The 21,941-nt window shown below is 44.6% G+C and overlaps 1 protein-coding gene and 1 long non-coding RNA gene across 9 annotated transcripts; one reads left to right on the top strand and one right to left on the bottom strand.

The window, feature by feature from the left end:
• Positions 1-1,218: 1,218 nt before the first annotated feature.
• On the bottom strand, positions 1,219-20,913 carry l3mbtl1b (L3MBTL histone methyl-lysine binding protein 1b). Of its 8 annotated transcripts, none has more exons than XM_069195512.1 (23): positions 19,929-20,529; positions 17,561-17,681; positions 15,731-15,863; positions 15,360-15,525; positions 14,622-14,766; positions 13,731-13,878; positions 13,199-13,250; positions 12,052-12,146; positions 11,417-11,521; positions 10,838-10,973; positions 10,315-10,406; positions 9,761-9,912; positions 9,490-9,566; positions 8,991-9,076; positions 8,591-8,701; positions 7,854-7,968; positions 7,317-7,416; positions 6,595-6,777; positions 6,220-6,360; positions 5,900-5,964; positions 5,055-5,221; positions 4,373-4,435; positions 1,219-3,604 (listed from the first exon to the last, which is right to left on the bottom strand). In XM_069195512.1, the coding sequence occupies exons 3-23, from the start codon at positions 15,839-15,841 to the stop codon at positions 3,476-3,478; spliced, it is 2,439 nt and encodes an 812-aa protein (XP_069051613.1). In that variant the 5' UTR covers positions 15,842-15,863; positions 17,561-17,681; positions 19,929-20,529; the 3' UTR covers positions 1,219-3,475. The 8 variants fall into 8 exon arrangements, with proteins under 8 accessions (XP_069051613.1, XP_069051612.1, XP_069051614.1 ...); XM_069195511.1 differs by lacking the exon at positions 19,929-20,529 and adding an exon at positions 18,899-19,880; XM_069195513.1 differs by lacking the exon at positions 19,929-20,529 and adding an exon at positions 18,755-18,868.
• LOC107077513 (uncharacterized) lies at positions 11,530-14,304 on the top strand. The gene is made up of 4 exons (XR_001478535.2): positions 11,530-11,642; positions 12,015-12,099; positions 12,822-12,884; positions 13,871-14,304. It is a non-coding gene; the product is annotated as an uncharacterized lncRNA (long non-coding RNA).
• Positions 20,914-21,941: the final 1,028 nt, after the last annotated feature.

Genomic DNA, 21,941 nt, shown 5'->3' on the forward strand with positions numbered 1-21,941 from the left:
AAGAATCGGCTGACACGAATACTGGCCGAGAGCTTGAGTTCCTTTAAGTAGCGAAGGACGAAGAGCTCAACGTTTTCTCCCTATCGATTAAGGAGAGTAACAATTTAAACAAGGATCTGGGAGTCTTTGATCGGTTTTAGAAAAGTTTAAATACCTTAATAATATTAGTTCACGGTATATCACAGTGAATAATATGTATAATCAGGATGTGACTCAGCTGTGGTGCCTCAAGACCTGCAGATCAAATATTTTTCAGAAAACACTAACGCACCATCCCAAAAATAATTCAAAATTTCTAAAAACTGTAGCTTTTCCACCGTGACTTAATTTGAAATTAAGATGCAAACACAAAATAAGCAGCTAATTAAGCAGCAGTAACCACTGTAAATGGAGAAACTCCCCACTGTTTGGGCAGCAGACTGACGGGAATTAGCAGCAGTGGAAGTTAGCTTATAGGAATCCACTTTGGAAGGCACACAGAGAAAATCTGTGGTACCAAACTTATATCATAAGAACAAAATGACTTTGAACACATGCTTGTGTCTGGGCGGTACTGCAAGAAAAAAAGTAATTCTCTCCAGGTAGGGGGGCAACATTACCACTAACATTTCTTTGTCTAATGCAGCTAAAGTTCTCACCTTTCATGTCATTTTCAATTAACAACTCATTAAGACCTAAAAAAAATGACTTCTTACTCCAACTTATTTAAAATGATAATGACAATTTCTTAAAACTGTTGTTTTAACAAAAAATTCCACCTCTGTGCTTGTTTTCAAGATAAAAGTGGTTAGATATTTTTAAAAAAATAGACGTCAACATATTATGAGAATATTGCAAGTGGCAGTTTTAAGACCAGTCCTATACTCATTTGGTTTTCCCTCTTAGGACATAAGCAGTCATGCAGAGGTTTAAAGTTGGAGCAGATGTTTTGTAATCAGAATTTGAGCCTTGGACGGTGGTTTAAATAGCGTACAGAAGCCCAGCTTTGCCTGAACCTTCAGCCGTAGGTCTTCTGGGCTGTGTATCTCAGTGGCACTTATAGCACCTAACTTTGATCCATTTCAGGTTCTCTGGGGCTGGGATACTTTAGAAAACATGTTCAGCCTAGGCAGACAGGATCTCCAAACTTCTGGATAACCCAGTCTGTTAAAATAAGCCTTCATGAGACCTTACAAGGGCTTGGAAGAAAAAGGCCGAGACAAACCCCTGTACAGGGTGTAAAGGGTAAAGGGGTTTAATTTGTTCGGACACGTGTACATTTCCCCAACAGAGCTATGAAGACATTCCCTTGGATGTTCCTGCACAAATTGCTACATCACGAGGAGGTATTCTCACCTAATAGGAAATATCTTAAATAACACACATAAATAACCATCATGTTACACAGCGTCTCACATTTAAATTCAACAGCTAAGCACCAAATAGTATTATTTAACAATACCGTAGAAGAACTCATTTTAAAACATTCACAAAGTCCAGTCCTTGACACATTTTGGGAATTTGTTAAGTGGTATGAATAATTTAAACTCCCCTTGCCTTTTTTAAAATAAAAAAACAGGGTTATTCTAACCTTTCCTTATCCAAGACTGGATTCCTTTAGTTTGTGAAAAAGCATTTATATTTCTCTCACCCGAGCTGAAACTGTGTAGAAATGTTTCTTTCAAGGGTCAATGTATTTCATGTTGTTTCTATACAGTTACAGTTGTAGCCATATAAACCAGACATAGCAGTCAAATAAAGGAGAAAGACAAAGAGCCAATGCCTTCTATGTAAATTTAGCTACATGTAAACACTTTTGCATTGTCATGCAACTATTGGTAGTTTTCCAGTTTTTCTGTGGACTCTATCCCCATCACCCTAGTTTTCCTTTTACCCCTTTGACACCGAAATCATCCACAGCCTTCCTATGACCAACAATAAGTCCAGACCCATAGCAAAGAAGGTTTAGTTAATAACATTCAAGTTTTGAGAGTGGAGGTATTTAATTCCCTTGGAAAGATCTGACCATTAGAAAACCCATCACTAATTAAAAAACGCTCCCAGCTAAAGTTCCTTTGGTCAGCTGCTTAAACCAAGGCAGAAAACAACAAGATTCACATAGGAGTCTGAAAGCTCATGGCTCCTTCCGGCTCTCGAGTACAACGCGGTTTTTCTGTTATGGCTGTGCCTACAGAAGTGACTGGAGGAGCCCTGGAAGTTAAGTCTCATAAAAGTGTCAGTTTTTTTTTTTTTGCTTACTTGGTAACTAACCTCAGTATTATCACATACTAGGTGCAGGTACCTCAGAGGTCAAGAAACTCATATAGGAAAAAAGTGGGTGTTTTACACAGCTGGCCAGTGGTGCTCCCTAAAACGCTATAGGGAAGCACTCTTTCCAAGTAAATAGATAAACGAGGTGTGTTCTTCTTGAATTTTACAAATTTTCATTTGTAGTTAAAAAAACATTTCATTGGAGAGACAGCATCACAGGAATGGCTGGTGTTAAATCCAGTTCAAATATGCTTTGAAACAAAACCTGATGAAAAACAATTCACAAAATTCTGTATCCACCTCCACAGTTTCTCCCATGATCCAACCTCCTTTCCACCACCGTCTGTCAATTCAAGGGCGCCATCTACTGGTGGAGTCCAAACCTGCAGCACACTGAAGCAGTTCATAGTCCCTCACCTCACAGCTCATCCTTTTTCCTACAGACATCGAAACAACTTATGTTCTTGTGGCTTCTATGATTTTGAATAACTTTTTTTTAATGAAACGGAGAACAACCTCCCCAAGCACCATGTGCTCAACAAAGTGCTCTCAGCACCATTTGTGTCCTTAATGTACACTAAAATCAAAATTCATGCAGGAAAAGCTACAAGTTAAAAATCTAGAGATAGCTTTTCCTCTTACAAAATAGTTCTGGAGAGTTCACGGGACAGATTTTTCTGGAGAGTTCACGGGACAGATTTCCGTGCAGATCACTGGGAAAGCTATTTTTTTAGGGAATTTAAAAAATAAATGTAAGTGACAAATCTGCCTAGATGTGAACTGATCAACCCCAGCATGCTTGAGTGGATAGGTTTTTTTTGTCAGTTGCAAATGATGTCCTGCATCACAGTGGCTTTTCCTAATCCACTTCCTGTTGCCGCTACTGAGAGCATGAGAGGTCAAGGGTCAGCCAGCAAAGGCCCTCCAAACTGCTGCACTGTAGACCAGAAATCTGTGAGGATTGTTTCTCTAAAAACATTCACTCTGTGACATTCAAAACAAACAAACAAAAAAGATATCCTCCAATAAAACATTGGAAGTACAAACACGTAGACGAAATAAATAAAAAAAAAAACACATTCCCTCCAAATAAAAGTTACATGTCCCCGTTCCTGGCTTGTGGAACAGCGGTCTTAAATCGGGAGACTCGATCAAGGAGAATGAGTTGCACGCCCAGACGAGCAGGCACCGGAAGACTGTTCTCCATGAACAGGACTGCACAGCCTCACTCCTCGTCAGCACTCTTGAACATGAGGATGGAGTTGTAGATCTTCAGGGCCGGGCCCAGCTTGATGCTCAGGATCTTGACAATGTCCGCCTGGGTGAGGAGCAGGAAGGCCTCGCCGTCTATTTGCTGCCAGACAAGAGGACAGGGCTGGCTTTTATTTACAGAATAAAAGGAAAAAGTCAAACTAATTTACAAGGTTCTAACCATTGAAGCATCCAGCTTTAGGGTAAGACTCCAGAACTAAAAAAACAGACATTTCTGGACAGGGCTCAGAAAGAAGAGCAGCCACAGTACTCCTAGAACAGCAGCAGTGGTTAGGGTTCTGGACCTACAGCTGGAAGGTTGTAGGTTCGAATCCCAAAGGATGACGAGGCTGTAATATCTCTGAGTGAGGGACTCGCCAGTAAAACTAACAAGAGGAATAAATTGGTGCAATAGTAAATCACTTTGGATGAAACTGTCAGCCAGATTAGAAGTAAGTGATACATGTGCAAGTTGAGTGAAATTAAGTTCTTCAGGCTGACCTCAGTTCAAAAGTCTGATGTTTGACCCAACCGTTACTTCAAGATCAAAACAGCAGCCAGGACAAACAGACTTGGTAGAACATGATTAGCTATTAGACTCAATGACCATCAGATGAATCACGTTATATATGATCCTTCCAGGAAACAGCCAGAAGAGATTCTTATAACTATGCAGGAACTACACAAGACGGACAGACTACATGTTATAATCTGGGATTTAGTAGCAAGACAAAAAGGCTGAAGTGAAAATGTTTAATACCTGGTTACCCAGTCTTCTGTTTAGGTATTTGTGAGTTATGGCTAAGGCTACAGAACAGCAAGAGGAATGTAAATGAGAAAAAGAAGACACCAAAAGGAAAACCACCCTTACCTCACTCCTGAAAACAGCAGCATGATCTTTGCAGCCCGGCAAGCCTCTGACGAAGCTGGTGACCTAATTTAAGAAGGGAGCATAGCAGCAAACCCAGCTATTAGTCATGTAGTCCCTAATCCCTTGACAGGAAGTAGAAAGCACAGACCTCCTAGAATCAGGTTCAATTCTGCCCTTTCTGGGATGAAAACATCAGCCCTGCTGTGTGGCCAGTGGCAAATGCAGCACAGCACCCCTGCTGTCTACACAGAGACATGATGACACTGCTTAAGGATCAAAACAGACCTCAATTTATACCTCTCAACGTGTGTAGTAACAGGGGGCTGGCTCCCAAGCAGCCACTCTGTGACGAGGTGACTGCTAGAGTTGGGAGACTAGGCAGCCAATCAGGCTTTTTGCAATAGTGCTATAGAGTTGTAGCCTTGCTTAAAGCTAGCTGCCCAGTCTTATGTAATGAGACTAAAACTACAAAACAATCGCACAGTGGACCACCAGCAACTCAATTCAGTTACGAGCCTAGATGAACAGCGGGTCATTACAGAAGACCATCTCAAAGGAAAGATTGATTGCAAGAACTATATTGAGAAGCACAGTCCAGGCATTTCCCCGGAGAGTTAAGCAGGTTTGGCTCTTTGTCAAAGCTCCCCAAATGGCAGTGACAAGTCTTCCGGGGTCCAGTTACCTCCTCAGTGGTCCACTTGGCCACTTTTTTGGCAGAGAGGCCCAGCACCTCTGGCAGCAGCTTGCAGTGCTTCTCCCAGCACATCTGGATGCGCTGTGTGGGGCTGGTGGAGCAGGAAGGGGTGAACACCGAGTCGTGTAGAGCCTGCTGCAGACTCACGGGGGACTCTGGGGAGGGGAGGAAGAGAACACAGTCATTGTAGAGTATCCCCCACAACACAGCACTGAATGCACAGTGGCAAGTAAACCATCAAACCTCAATCCCAAGAGATCAGATCACTTTATTGGCTATATACAATTTCTTGTTTTAAGAATTTGTCTTTTCGCATACCCCAACTTGCTCTCCATAAGACTGTGTACCAGTATAGGAATATTACTGCTATAGAGCATTAAGGGAACACTAACACAGCAACATTGCTGTACAACAGGGATTCTCACCTACTAGGAGCAAGTTTTCATTCCAGCTAAATCCAACTGCACTGAAGTATAAACACTTTTCTTAGCTCTTAAGGTGATAATTTAAAGAGACGTGTAGTCTGGGTATGACTGCAGCCCACTGTACACTGTAAACCTACACCGCACTGCCATGGTTAAATATACACTGAACACAGACACAGCAGTGTCATTACAGCACAACACGAGCATGCTGTTCCGACACTAACATCCTGAATGCATAGGCACCTCCCTCTATACATGTTTGACTCAATATTTGTAAGGAAAAAAGATAAACACAGGGATTTGTAAAGCAACCTACAGCACAACAAGAGAAACAATTAGGCGGTTTGGCACATTTCTGTTTGGTGTGGCAGATCAGAAAAACAGTGAGTTAAGTATCGAGTCTTGTACCTTTTCCATCTCCGATTTCCTGTTTGACAAAATGAAGCTTTAAACATTTGGGAATTTGTTCAGACCTGGAGAAAAACAAAAGATTATAAAACTCTGATTATTCTCTGGGAAGAATGCGTCACGACTTCAAAACGAGACAGGCACGGTTAAAAAATAAAGCAACGGATATTTCACAGTGAAAGAGATGAGAAGAAAAGTAATTTCCATAAGATCATAGGGTTTTCTTGTCAGGGAAATATTCCTCACTTTTCTGAAATTTTTTACTGAAATTGAGAAAGAACTGCCATTTTTTTGTCCTGTGTAGTACGGCGTTCAATTACTTTTTGGCTTTGTTGCCACTGTCGCAGTGCTCAGCAGCGCCCCCTATCCTCTCCTCACTGCTATGCATAGGCTCCGACAGGCTCTGGACACTGCTGCGCCCCGACCGCTCGCTGTCGCCGCTCCAAGACTTCCTGCCAACACTGAGAACAAGATAGTTACCAGATGGTACCAGGTGCTTCCGTGTTTGTGGCTCCTCCCTTTGGTGCTTTGTGTTGTGCTCCTCTCATTGCCTCTCTGCGGCTGCTCATTTGAAAATTCTACAGCGGAGCATGACACACAATTGAGCTTAAATGCTCAGTAAGTCACTTTAAAAACACTACAGGGGCTCGGACGTTGCCAAACGCCACAGGGAAGAGGCGCGCTGCCCCACTGACCTGGAGTGGGGGGAGTCGTCCTGCAGCTCGGGTAGGTCGGGGGTGGTGGAGGTGGGCGTCGGCGTCTCGGTGCGCTTGCCCTTGTGCGGCCCAGCCAGCGCCACCGTCCTCTCTCCGCTCAGCCGGTCAGGCAGGAGCCCTTCCTTATTCAGGTTGATCTCGGAGTAGGGGCAGCTGACCGATCTGTCGGGACACCAACAGCGCCGTGAGTTCACCACCACAGCCTCAGTGGTCCGTCGCTACCTACCCTTGCATCTCTGACAGATGCAAAGGGTTGGCTGATGCATTATCAAATAGCTTGTTAAATATTTTTCCATTTATTTTTTTCCCCCAAAATCATACTCAGTTGGCTTTTCATGGCTTTAATTACTATATCCGGAAAGAGGCAGCGTAAAGCATATGTTGCATAAATATACAGTGACAGAGGCCAGAAACTCCCCCCCAGCGTGTCTCGTCTCGGTTTTGCACCAGGCTGTAATGGCAGTGAAGGCTATCTGCAACTGGGCTGGTCGCGTGAATCTAGTTTCCCCCAGCACAGCAGGAATGGCATTAAAACACAGGCTGTTCATCTCCAATTAGAGCCAAGTCTCCCAGCAGGGAAAATAAACACAAAGCGGCCCGACTGATTACAGCTTCCTCCAAGGCGAGGGGCAGTCTCCGAGCCCGTTCTTCTCTCCGGACATCGAGGGGCTCTGCCAGAACGGGGTCAGGGTGGAACTCACGTGTAGTGTGTGCCGTACCGGGGTCCCCGGATGTGGCCCACGCCGTTGCACCCCGGAGTGGGGCAGCCCTGCCCCGGGAGCGCCGTGGAGTCGGACAGTCCTGGAACACAGAGGCAGAGCCGCGAGTTACGAACGCAGCTGACCAGAGCGCCCCCTGGGGGCCATCAAGGTCAGTCACTGGCCAGTAACGGGGCAGGTTTGGCATCTCCCTTCCAGGGAGGAACAGAGTGGTCCCTGTACTCAGCCAGAACGTGTTACAGCACCTCCAGTCTCGTATTCGCACTGATGCAGGTACTGATCCTGTGTACAGAGGTACAGAGACACCTGACAGCAAGTTCTTCCAGTGTGAAAGACCTGCCAAAGAAGGATGCACAAAACCTTAACTGTCCTACCCTGTTTGCATCTACCTAATAAGGTAGTGATTCGGAATATTCCTTCACATGCAAACCTTGAGTCAGCAGTAATTCTCACAAATGGCACATGGGAGGAAACTAATGGCAAAGAAGATCAGCGCGAAGGGAATTTGCCGGACCTTACCCAGCGGGTTCTGCAGGGGGTGCCCGGTCTTCTGACACCAGCCCACGGGGTGAATGTCGGAGCTGTCTGCGTCCACCCAGTAATCATAGTCCTTACTCCAGCAGTCAAAATGGATCTGCCAGAGTGGGAGAAGGAAAAAAAAAGAGCTAAGTGAATAACTAAATGTCTGATGTGCAGCCTGGGAATGTGATCCTGAGCCTGGACCTTTGCTTAACTGTACTTGCAGTCGAGGCTGTAACTCTGCTTCCCCACTGTTCTCAGGACAGAAGTGCCAATGACAGAGGCTGAACTACTGTCACTAGTGCAAATGTTACTGCAACCGTAGCTTGCGCTGAAACTATTTTGCGCTGGTCCTCGCCCTGAGAATGTGCTCCGTCAAAGTATTTGACGGACCGTAAAACAAACGATGAAGCTGCATCACAGACTCCTCAGCATACAAATAAAACACGACACCCTGACACTGGACACAGCACCTGGCACAAAACAGAAGCAACAAACTGCGCATCAGCGTCACACAGGGTCCGATGTATATATTTATACCCAAGGCTGATATTTGTGCCACACACTCTTGAGGAGACAGGATCATTCCTGTGCTTGAGGGCAACTGCTCTAGTACGTTAGGGTCTTGTTATTGAAAGAATTATTTGGGGCACTTGCCGATACCAACTGGACACGCTCAGAACACGCATCACAGCTGCACAGGCTGTGTGACATACAGCAGGGCTGTCTGGCCCTACCTTCACCCGGTGGTCCTCAGTGTCCATGATGGTGGCCACTCTGATCAGCATGGGGTTCCTCTTGTCCACGGCTTCCAGCTTCATGTTCACCTGGAACCCGTGAGAGGGTCTCTGGTGGGGGGGATAGACAACATTGCACCACTGATTACCTGCAGGAGACACGCTAGGGACACAAAGCCAGAGAAGCACAGGCCTCAGCCGAGAGGGAGACAGAATGAATATTATGCCAAAATGGCTGGAGTCAGTATGGTATTCCGGTTAGCAGCTCTGATAAGGCGGGAATGCTGGGGGTCTGTTGGAGCAGGGCTTCTCCTCCCAGTACAGCGCTCTGGTTGTAGCTGTGTGCCCCTCCAGCTGACAGGGTTATTAGGGGTCACGCTGTGCTGCAGACTGTCCCTACCTGTTTAAAGGCCCTGGCGGGGGCAGCTTGGGATCCCGTCTCCTCTAGATATTTCTCCCAAGAGAAGCTCCTCGGATGTTTGTATTCTGAAAGAGAGCAGGATACCCAGATTGTCTGTACCACAAACTCAGACCACACAAGGTTGCCTACGCCCTCCACTGAAGAGACCGCCACAACAGCAGAGGTCAAAGGTCAGCCCAATATCAGTGACCATTGCTTTCAATATCTTGAACTGGTAACCAATTTAGATGCACAAGACAGACAACAAAAACCTATACTGGACTAGCACTGGTACAAATTAATAGTGGTTTATTACATTCCAAGGTTGAAATACTTCTTCAGGGACTGGATATAATTTCCATCATTGCCCCACTTAAAGAGTCCCTAGAATTCATCACAGATTTTTGCTCATGGCAGTAAAGGAGTCCACAATCTGCCCAACAGATTGTCCAACAGAGCAAAGTACAGGATTAGGCAGGGCGGTGGGAGATGAACTCACCTGCTGGGGCCGTCAGGGTCAGTCCCTGCTCCTGGCAGTAACCCACGGGGTGAATGTAAGGACTGCTGGAGTCACACCTGGAAAAGACCAACAGCGCTCGGTCATCAGCTCTGAAGTCCCGTGGCCTTTGTCATTAACGAAAAGGGAGTCGTGCTTCCCCCGGCAGGGCGGACGTAAAGGCTGCCGATTGCTAGAATGTTTTAAGAATTGGCCGGGGGGGCGACAGGCAGCGGGTGGAGGTGGAAAGTGGGGCGCGAGTCGGCCCTCTCACCAGTAGTCGTAGCTGTCGTCCCAGTTGTCGAAGTGGATGAGCAGGCGGTTGTCTACCACGCCAGCGATGGTGGCCACGCAGATCAGAGAGGGGTTCTTCCTGTCCACTGCCTCCAGTTTCATCCCCGGGCGGAACCCAGACGGGGTGACAGACTGAGGGGAACGGGGAAGATTCACACAGTTATGACCCCACATCCGAAGGGAAGAAGACAAATGGCCTAAAGTCAAGGAGGCTTCATTCCAATTCCTGCCAGTCCAGGAGGAATACAACAATGGACACCCTTTTAAAAGTGAAGGAAAGTGCAGAAAATTAAACCTCCATGAAGCCACCGCTCTGGAGCATATTCTTAAAGGGGTACGAGCGTTCACTGATGACTGCTTAACGACTGAAAGACGGGAGGTTTTCAACAGTCGAAATCTTTCTAAAGAAAAATGGTACTGAGAGTCTGCTGGCTAGAAATCCAATGGTTGGGACAAAATCAAATAATAAAATATAAGAAATAAGAGCCAGGAGATGTGAAACAGCTTCGCGTGAACAGTCAAGCTTCTACTCACAGTGTTGAGACTCTTGAAGAGGTGTTTAGGAGCGATCTGTCCTCTGCAGTTCTTCACATAGGTGCTCCAGTTGAACTCTCCGTCTTTGCACCCTGCACCGAAGCTCAGCCAGTCAGAAAACTTCGCAAAGAATTATCACTACCTCACCGTGGTTAGAGAAACTAGAATGGGCAAATAAAGTACTGATGTACTCCGTGTAATTGCTCCTTGTTTTCTTACATAGGCAGGCTAAAGTAACTGAACCTTTTTAATTCTTCAGAGAAGATTCGAAGAGGGTGTGAAAGTGAAGCACAAGTGGAAACTCTGTGGAATTGCATTTAAAACGGAGAAAAGGGGGCACTTCTTTAAACAAAGGGTTGTGGGGGAATGGAACAAGCTACCTAGCCATGTTGTTGAAGCCGATACCCAGGCTTCTTTCAAGAAACAGCTGGATGAGATCCTTGGAACAATTAGCTACTAATTACCAAATACAGGATGGCCTCTTGCAGCTTCTCATCTTTCTCATGGTGCGAGAAACACTCACCTTTGGGGAGCAGCAGTTTATGCCCTGTCTTCTCACACCAGCCAGCTGGCTTAATGTCCCAGGCGTCTGCATTTACCCAGAAGTCATAGCACTCAGGGTAACCATCGAAGTGCAGTCGTATCCTGTAACCCTGGACCTGCAAGCACAAGAGAAAGTGTTTCACAGACATAAGCCACTCTGACCCACAACAGCATGTATGATATAATCAACACTCTTGGTGAATATTAAACGCTGTACCATTAATGTCAAATCTCTCTTGTTCTGTAAATGACATAAGATGAAGGAACTATGAGCTTAATGGAATTTGTTAGTCTTTTAAAACAGTCAGGTTCTATTTATAATTATTTTTGTGGATATTTCAGTATATATTACTCTTTCACAGTGCCTAAGTGCCTAATGTGTAAAATAAAGCACAAGCGAAAAATGAATCCTATTGCTGAGAGGCACAACAGTGAGCTCCCATAGTGTGCTCATGATGATGATGATGCCCTATTTGACTGGCACACAGGAGAACAGGGGCAGACGAAAAGCCTCGCCCTGTTTAACACTCAGCGCTTTGCCCGAGCTCGTCCCGCTCACCTCTGCCACAGTGAGCACACAGAACAGGGACGGGTGGCAGGGGTCCAGGCCCTCCAGCTTCATGCCCACTTTGAAGCCGTTCCGACTCTGAGGAAACGACTGGTGCTGGAAAACAGACACGCGGGGTCAAGAGGTCAGGGTCAGCCAATGAGGATCCGGTCTGGCCCAGGCAGGGCGAGTGCAGCTGGAGCCCAGATGACCGGCAAGCAGTTGAGAGGTCAACACGGTGAGCAAGGCAATATCTGCCAACAGAATTTCATAAACACAGGATCGCAGAGACAGGCATTCTCTAGAAGCCTTTGGCTTCTCTGTAAATTCACCTCATTCGTATTCCCAGTATTTTCTTTAAATCTGCCTGTCAACATCTTTGATCTTAAAGACACTAATCAACATAAAAAATTAGCTTCATGAGAGATGAGAAAAGTGACCGAGCAAACTGTCCTTTTCATCAGAATCAGTTGGCCATCCACAAACTGCTCAAGTGTAGCTCACTGACCTCCAACAACGCCCAACCAAACTGGCCCACTGCACCATACTTGCAGGTCACTGGGGGAGAGACTGTTTAAAGACAAAGACATCCGTCTCCACCTTCTTCCAGATAGGAATGAGGAGGACAGGCCTGAGGAGGCACCAACCTCTTTGAAGAGCTTGACTGGGGCGGCTACAGCCTTCTCCTCTTCCAGGTACGTGTGCCAACTCCACACTTTCTTCTTTGCTGGCTGGGTCATTACTGTGGAAGAACCAATATGAACACAACTGACGCAAACTTTTAAAAAAATACCACACCCACACGCTCTCTTTTCACAGTGCAGTCAAAAACAGAATTTCATCCGGCACGAATGCAGTACATTTCCTTCCCCCTTATTACTACTGTCATCACAACCATTCATGCAATCATAAACTGCTGTGTAAAAGTCTTAAGATACTTTAAACAATCAGGAGTTACAATATGTGCTGTGAGCATCAACAAATTACTCAAAACCTCCACTACTGCTTTCTACCAGTATGACAAATATTACTGATATGGCTTAATTTGGGTGGGAAGACGCCAGACTTGTCATTATGCAAACTTTAATTTACATTGATCAGAATCTTCAAAAACACAATCATAACCATCGAAGGTAAAGTACATATAAGGAGCAAAGATGAAGTTCTGTAGTGCCTAATCTACCACAACTGCCAATCGTAACTAAACCGAGTCATTGTCAGGCCTTTCTTTACATTAACATCTCTTCAGAGTTCCATAAAGCTAAAGGCCTACATTTTGCATTCTTCTTTCAAGAGATCAATATTATAGCATTATTTTTCTGCATAAAGAAGGGAACAGAAAAACTAGACTTATACACAGCAGTACATAGGAAATCGGTGAATACTGGCTGAACAATTGTCATCTTTTATTTCCCAGTGCCTGCAAATGGAACCAGCACTGCATGGTATGACACATCCAGACTTGAAATGATGGTGACAAGTAAGCAGTAACAGTCAAAACAAATTATCTTCGTCCTTATCTCTTGCCCCTGCACATGCCGATACAGAAACTGCACAGAACGCAATGTTCTAGTGACAACAGCACTCTATACGATACGAGAGGGTAAATGCTCTTAAAAAACAGTTTAAGAACTTTCTGCTCTGCTCCACTGTTGGGGAAGAGTTAATAATTGTCAGCTGCCAGCTAGGTGATGCCATGAAATGTCAAGAGCTGTGCATCCTGACATGGAGGTACGCTCACACAGGACCGCCCCATCTCTCAAGAGAACGTTTCTCCACAACACAACTCTTTACCTTGCCTGGCCTGCTTGGCAGCTCTCCTTCCTTTGCCCGCCTTGGACTTTTCCTACAAGTAAAAAAAAAAAAAACAGTCGTAAAACTTCCTGAAATGCATCAAATGTATGAAGCAGTCAACAGAAGAAACCAAAAATCTAGCGTCAGCCTTTCTTCTCCATTTTGGTCAGCAAGAAGAAAATTGCGGAAAAAAATGTTCATTTAAATGAGAAAATGATTTGTGGTGTCCAATCCAAGAGAAGTACATATTTATAAGACCTTCAGTTAATATCTTCCCTTCTGGAGTTTCACAAAGAAACATTTCCTCAGACCATAGTTACTCAATATGTTGTAGCTTTCTCAAATTTAACGTGGATGGCTATGATGGAGAGTGCCTTATTTCAGCATCAAGGCAAAAACAAAACATCTTCTGGAGCTTCAGATTTAGAAAATGAATTGGAGGTGAGAGGGGGTATCAAAGAGGAATCCTCAGTGTTTTGCAGTCAAGAGTACAAAGTGAGGGACAGAGCTGATAGCAGCAAGATTCTAAAACCTCCTCCTCCTCGGGGTTCTCCTCGTCTTCGTCACCCGAGTCCATGTACAGCTTCCTCTTCCTCCTCACACGCTTTCCCAGCCTGTCGCTCTCGTTGCCTGGGTTACCGCTGGCCCCGCCTCTGTCTCTCTGCTCCACAGGGCTGGCCCTGCAACAACAGCACCGAGCACGCTCCTTACAGAGGGCAGTCTACAAAGAGGACATCCAAGCATCCGGGGGACACAACCATATACTCTCTTTCCTCACATGCAAACCAACACAACATGATCAATTCCTGGTTCTACTTCTGTCACTTCGAGCTATATTAAAAGAGCTTGGAGGTACAGCAATACCTTCACACTTTTTGTACCAGGAACCTTGTAATCAGAAATAAAATCCGTCTCCTTGCTTTCTTTGCAAGTAATCTCGAGTGTCACATGCTGAGCAGTCTTGTCTTATAACCCTGGGAGTTTCCTTTAACATCTTTACTTTTGATGTGATTAAACATCACTTATTTGAAATGTAAACATTCTCTGGTGCTTCAGGCTGGAATTCTTCAGTCTGGCCTAATGGAGAGGTTTGGATAAGAAGGATCATTTTGTCTACCCTTATTAGAAGCGTGAAAGTTGATGCTCCTCGTTAGAAAAAAAGAAAATTCTCCAACAAAGAAGCTTTAGGAAAATCTGCATACACCTTAACCAGCTCAGGTGGTCAGGAAACACTCATATTGCAGAATGGCAACTAGTAAACGCATACTGAAAATGAAAAGGTGAAAAAATAATCTTGAAATGAACATTTTTAAGCCATCTGCAGAGTTAAAATGGGAACTGGGGTTATTTGGGAACCAACCAGATTGGATAATAGATGCTGGGTGAATCGCATGAATCTTGTTGCAGAACTAGTGCTCTGTACCTGCAGCTGGAGGGCTGTGCGCAGGCAGGGCTGCAGAACTTGCCCTGGATGAAGCTGTCCTGGCTCCCAGAGATTCCACAATAGCCACAGCTGACCACCTCCACGCTCGGGGCCTCCTCCAGAGCCTGGGACAGCAGCTCGGCACCTTGGGAACGACAGGGAAAGCAGTCAGTTAGCGGAATCTGAACATCGTGGTGGCCCCACAGTTTTAGCACCTGGAGTCATGAGACTTGATACTGGATTTAAACGGGAACTGCAATGGTATTTTAATCCATCAGGGTTAGAAAGTATCAACATTGATGAGCAAAACGTACACAGTAACCTGTAAAACCTCCAATCCACATCACAAAATAGATTAAATTTCCCGCGATTCAGAATGTGGCCTTATTACATTGCAAAGAAGAGTGCTTGTGGATACATCTCTTTTAATCTGATGCAAAACATTGCTCTGGACTTCGAGTCAACAAATACTACTTACTCGTAACCTTATTCGGACCATAACTGCATCTGTCCTAATCAAATTTAATCAATTATTGAAAAGCCAGTATTTTAGAATACTGTCTGATCATAGATGCAGGGTTACTCCTTGCTGGTTTAGCACTACCTGGATTGAAGGAAACAAACATACTGCAGGTTGGCACTTCCAGTTTCACCTCAGCTGGAGACCATCATGAGGTGCTCATAGAGGCTGGTGTAAAGGAAGCATCAGTGTCCAAAATCAGGAAGCTGCTTTTATACCTTCAGGCTCTGCTGATGTCATGGTCTCCGTGGCAGCCTCTGGTGGAGGGGTGGGGCTATTGGCAAGGGAGGGATTTTGAGGTTCTGTTGCCAAGGCAGCCCCCTGAACAGCTTGCATCTCCAGGTCAGTGACGATCTCCAACGCTCCAAACTCATTCATTCGGAACTGCGGGCCACAAGAGGAAAACAAAACTGCAGACTGGTAGGGATGTATGTAGCTATCAACACCGGACATCGACAAACCAAACAGATCAACAAAGCCGTTTCAAATATAGACTCAAACGAAACGTTCCACGCGCTGAAAACACAAGTCTGCGCTGCCAGGCCCATCCAGAAAAGCGAAATCAAGGCGGTGTGCACCACGTTCGCACCCGAATGTTGCTCTCCGGCAGTGTAGCGATACCGTCCTTCCAGTCCAGGGCGCTCATCATGTCAAAGTCACCCCCGGAGGTGGGCGTCTCTATGGGCGGGGTGTCCGTCATCTTGCAGGGCGCTCTGTGCCACCTGCACGAGCCAGAAAACAAGAATCTGCTCACTGCAGCAGCCGAGATGAAGACCAGGGAATTGCAGCAAAGAAAAAGTGTCAACGGATCAAACCAGATCTCACTCATTCTAGACTAGATGATGAAGATCTGTTATTACAGAACAATTTAGCAACTGGACAGTAACTATCCATACAGCTGGAGCACAATGTCAAAGCAGCCCACAGTCATTCCACAAGGAGCAGAACAAAGGTCCAGCACAAGATCAACAGTGATATCAAGCAATGAATGGTTTTTTTCCCCAAAAAGGGCACCAACGCAGATGTTTAAAATTCAAACATTTACATCAATATTATAGTCCACCAACAGTGAGTTTTTATGGAAGGTTACAATTGATAAGAACAAGATAGGGAGCCAGCAGCTTAAAATTGAGGATGAATCTGCCCATCAAGAAGAGGATAACAGCGCAGGTCTCAAAAAAGGCAACAGGCTCAGGGAAGAGCAGAAAGAACAGATGAGTCCGTGGCCTCAGGCAGTCACAGTTAATGCCGCGGAGGTCAAGACTGCACTGCTCCCCAAGTGTAGTTCTACCAGGAAAGCAGACAACCATGATTTGAACTTGTTTCAGTCCAGTATGTTGGTGCAACACTAAAAGTGAGGGACATGTCTTGCGCGAGTCTTCATTGCTTCCCATGTTTTCTTGTGTTTGTTGTTGAGTGCCAAAGTGAAGAATTCATCATTTGGTGCACCCCAGCACAAAAGAACTGCTTATTTACCTCTCTTCCAACATCTCTCAATTGTCCATCACTGTACTTCAGAACATAATTTGACTGTTTCACCACATATAACAGTATAACCCCACTCCCACTTTTAGGAAGGCCAAAAGTATTTGGACAATAAGCTGCAGTATCACGTTACTGCATTGCACAGTACCTTCTGAACATATACAGCAAAATACACAACTGTTGTATTTTTAAACAGATCTGATATTTTAATATGGTCTATTACAGGTCCTAATCGTCTTTCAATCTGGCAGTAAGCACACCCATGCAATTTTAAAAGTTTTCTTTACGGAAGAACATTTGCAGAATCCACCCATACATTCTTTCACTAGCTACGTTTTCCAACACAGTGCCGCAGGGACAGCCGGAGCCTATCCCAGCAAGCAATGGGTGCAAGGGCAGGATACACCCTGGATGGGACACCAGTCCATCGCCGGGCCCACACAGACAGGCACACACCAGGGCCAATTTTCCCAAAATTCAGCCAGCCTAGCAGTATAGAATGTCTTTGGACTGCAGGAGGAAACTTAAGCAGCCGGGGAAACCCATGTGAACACAGGGTGAACATGCAAACTCCACACAGATAGCGCTCCAGGTCCAGAATAGAATCCAGGGCCCCGGCGCTACAGAGCAGCAGTGCAAACCACTGCTCCCAGCCCAGGCTCTCTCTCTCTCACCGAGGCTACTGCAACGCCCTCTCGCCTGACCTGCTGTCTCACTCCTGTCACACTCTGCGCCATCCAGGACTCTCGTCGTCTCTCTTACTGGCCCAAAGCACGGGACTGGCTCAAAACCAGCCCTTCACATTGCACCTTGTCTGGCGGAGCCTCGCAGGGCACCACCGCGGGAATTGGGAGCAGCTCAGGCGCCTGCTCCAGCGTGATCTCTCTGCCACACACCTCTCCAGCTGGGCGATCTGCTTACGGCTCATACTCACGGTAAAAGCGAACGGCCTGCTGACAGGGTGTGCACATCACAGCGCGGATGTCAGCTGCTGTGTACAGCAGATCCTACTGCCTCAATCTGTGTGCAAGGCCCCCGCGGTACTCTTCCAGATTCTGTGGGCCATGTTGTTGTTTTAGTCATTCCTTTTACTTTACTGTACTCAACACAGAGTAAATCTGGTATACACCGCAAGTCTGCCAGGATACTTGTGTCTGCTGGGCAATTAATAAAGATAAGCCTCCAAAAAAAAAAAAACATTCCCAGCAGGGTATTAACCCCTCATATCAAGAGCTGTGAACGAAAAAGATCAGATCCTTCTAGGTAAAAATACCTATTGCTCCATCTGTAACGCTCAGCACAGCAGAGAAAATTGTGATGTGAAAATGTGAACTTCGCTACTTATGTTACTTAATACTTTTCACATCTGATACAAAAAAATCCTCCTAATTCAGGTGAAGTGGTAAATTGAAACTTGGGCCTAGAAAGATGTTAAGACTGTATACATGTGTTTGGCGAGTTTGTATTTTACTAATTTTTTTTTAAAATAAAAACATCTTAGAATATTACCTAAATATTTAGGTTTAGTAAAAAATGTTGACAAAGCGAAGGTAAGCAAATGTTTAAACAAGCAAATTAACATCAGCAACGTTTTTTTTTTCTATTCCATACCTACAGTAACACGCAATATTTTAATAACGCAACAAAAAAACATGTTTTTTTCAAAACCTACACATATGTATTAAATAACGCAGAATCGATTATTTTTTAATCGTGCCTGACCCTGTCTAAAACGGGTGTCTTTAAACACTTTTGTCCGAATGCAGGATACACAGAAAACACACCGCTGAACTGATCTAAACGAAACGTTTCGGTCCGTAATGACCTATTTCACTGAATTACCTGTTACACACTAACAGAAACGAAGGCCAGGGATGAACCGAAGAAGATTTTAAGTACGAACAGGGTTTTTGTTTTATTTTCAACCGTCTCGAAAACGTTAGGCTGGACACTAAATTTATTGGCGAAATTCAAATCCAGCCTCCCAGAAATTAATGATCGATTCAAAAGCTTATCGGTTTGTGCTCAACACCTTATCAATCGTAGCCGGGGCCACAACGAACCCGTTTTATTATTATTTTTTTCCTCGATGATCCTCACAAAATGAAAAAGATTATTTTCCGAATACCTGCGGAAAGTTTCAGGGAGTAACCAATTCAATCCCAGCAAGTCCAGACCTGACGTGAACTTAGGCCCCAGTAGGGGGCGACGAGTGCTATCTTTCTCCAATTATGGTGCAATAATAAGGAACAACAAAATGTTATTATTTTACCTTTAAAATGAAGAAAAGGTTATTTATCCGGCAGAACGACCACGTAGGCGCTGCGCCTTTGTCAGTTACAGCTTCTGTGGCGTCGCACTTCCGAACAAAAACAAATTAAAACAACAAGTTCAGCTTTCACTTGTTTTAAGGATATTTGATTTATTTCTTTCTCGAACCCCGGGCGGCTTACGAGAGGGGAAAGGAAATCGAAAGATGCTTTGCCCCTGCGTGGTTTTCGAGAAGTAACGGCGAGAATAAAGTTTTAATTTCTAAAACATAACATTCACAATTTCGTTCACGGCCCGAGCCTTTCGTGGAAAAAAAAAACATTTACTTGCTTTTCCAACATATTGGAAAAATGGCGGATAAACAATAAAAAGCGGTTGAGACGCGGTTGTTCAATTTCATTTTCAAGTTTCCCCCTAGAATTATTCCTGTCATAAATAAAGTGTGATGTGCAAGCGCCCATTTATTAGCGTTAGACTTGATACAAAATGGCGGAGGAAAGGAAAAGGCCCCCAAACACGCTAAAACTATGTAAATAATATAATTTGTTACTACACAAGAAACAAAACGTGCATACGCCTGGCAAAAAAAACAAACAGATAGAGGAGATCATGCCCTAATTTTTTTCTGCGATTGTTTTTCCCCCGTAAGTTCATTCTATACTTCGCCCCTTGTCACGGAATGTAGAGCTCAGATAGAAGTAATCACAATTCGTATAAAAGAAAGTTTCTAGGTTTCTTCTTCCCAGAACGGAAAAAAATATTTTAAGATGTACCTCGTAACCACCAGCCTCCCCCAATAAACGCACCCTTTCTCGCTGCGCAATATTTGCAGTTACGGGAATGCATTGCTTTTAAATTTCTTCTAGGCAAACTTGCCTTTATTATTAAAAAGATTGCGGGCTTCACACGGCGCAGGCGAAATTCAAACTGGGTGCAAACTGTAAAACAAAGCCTTTCTTTGGGAGGTCGGCGTTTTGTTGCGCCGTTTATTCCGAATTGGAAGATAATATTTGAATTGTAAGGAAACTCACCTCGTTTCTCTTTAACTCTTACTTGGAGAGGGACGGTGCATTCATCCGCGCATGCGTCAGACGTAGGCTCTCCTGCCAACTTCGGCTCCAGACAAACTTTAGCACAACTACTGATGGTAGCTAGGTAGGGCACTGCGACTATTTCGCACCATGAGGAAAAAAAAACCTTACATATGCAGGAAGGGTCGCCAATTATATATTTGTGTGTGTGTGTGCTCACCACAGATTTTATTTCGTTTACACCCGTTGGTTTGCCCGTTGTTTAAATTCAGGAAGAGTGCCCGAGCAGCACAAGAAAAGAGAGACCAGTTCCGAGCAGGACCATTTTTTAGAGCCGCTCCCGCGCCCAATTTTAAATCCCCCCCACCAGAAACAACAGTCTGTTGTACACCCCCCACCTCCTTTTAAATATTATTGGATCTCTACGACTAGTCTTGCTACGTACTGCCATAACGGTGGTCCTTATGTAACCTAAAACAGTGGAGCTTATTACATTCGCAGTTGAGCTGCAAAGCCAGCTGAGGCGCGTAAGTGCAGTACCATTGCTAACGCGTACGTGGAGGCTGAGTTATGGCCATGAATCTCCCAGAGTCGGGGCGTTTGTTTTTACCTCTTTGGGCACGAAAGATGGGGTTAGGGGATTGGCAGCACCTCCTCGTCCGTCGGTAATTTCACACGCGGCAGTGCCAAAATGTGGTTTTAAGCAGCACGCAACTAAAATCCGACAACCCGCATCGATTCATTCGCATCACAGGCCGGGTAATAAAAAAAAACATGCATCTGGAAACGCCTTGGTCTCTATCCCCGAGCAGTCAAAAACGGTTTTCATTCAGGTGTTTAAAACGCCGACATTTTCCAAATAAAAGCAATAAGATCCATGCAGGCGGGTAGCGGATACTGCCTTTTGCAGGTGTGATCGATGAAGATGGGCACCGCGCTTTTTAACATTTTTTTTTTCCATACAAACAAGACTGTGCGGAAAACGTGCAGTTTTAATAATTGCATTTTAAGATCACAGCATAATCGTGTTAAAAACAAAGCAAATATACACACTATGAGATCCTTTTAATTCTAACAATAGACGGAAATTGCAGGTGGTTACACCATCCTCTTAGTTATAGTGGCAAATGCGTTTCCGTTACATATGAGGATATGTAAAAGAAACTTGTTTCTGAAATATATAATTAAATAGACCTGTGAAGCTTAGCAGATCAACCGCATGTGTTAATTACTTCATAGGTGCCGTCACCGATGACGTCGGTAGCTTTAACTGTGACGACAGAAAGCACCGCAAAGCGTCTATGCCTTGCGTCTCCTTAAGCAGTGTTGTAGTCTTTTGTGACATTTTATTACATCATTGTTCTAAGGGATTCAACTGTTGTAGTTTTGCTCTTTGAAATATGACTATATACACTGAAATATGTTTATTTCAGTTCGGATCAGTTACATTTTATATGTAGTAAAATACGTTTATTTTCTTGTAAAAAAAGCTATAGAGAACATTCAAGACTGGGCAAACACTTGGGAGATGACGTAGACAAGCGCAGGGTTTTGCACGCAGGTAGCAAAAACACGACTTTTAACATAGCAATAATAACGCTGACATCATTTAGATCTAGACGATGCGGGGAAGGAATTAAAAAAGTAAACAAAATATATCATTGTTAAAAGGGAAGAATTTAATTCAAGGAATGTTATATTTGAATTGTATAGCTCACTCGTAAAGCTTCGTTTAGAATATTGTTTATGATTTCAGTCAGATTTCAGAACTGCTGCTCTGAATCAATCCAGAGGAGAGCATCCAGGTGCATTCTGGGACTTACAGAAACGCCCTACGCTGCGAAGCTGAAGGAACTGAACCTTTTTAGTCTTCAACAGAGAAGACAGAGGCAAGTATTCAAAATCCTCGAAGGCACTGCCGGAGTTGAGCCAGCCAGCAGGTTCCTCCAGAGCAAACAGTGTAACGTGAACCTGGGGGCACTAGTAGAAACCGAAGGTGCGTTTAGTGCAGAT

Source organism: Lepisosteus oculatus, chromosome 11, assembly GCF_040954835.1.
Source record: "Lepisosteus oculatus isolate fLepOcu1 chromosome 11, fLepOcu1.hap2, whole genome shotgun sequence".
Classification (NCBI taxonomy): domain Eukaryota; kingdom Metazoa; phylum Chordata; class Actinopteri; order Semionotiformes; family Lepisosteidae; genus Lepisosteus; species Lepisosteus oculatus.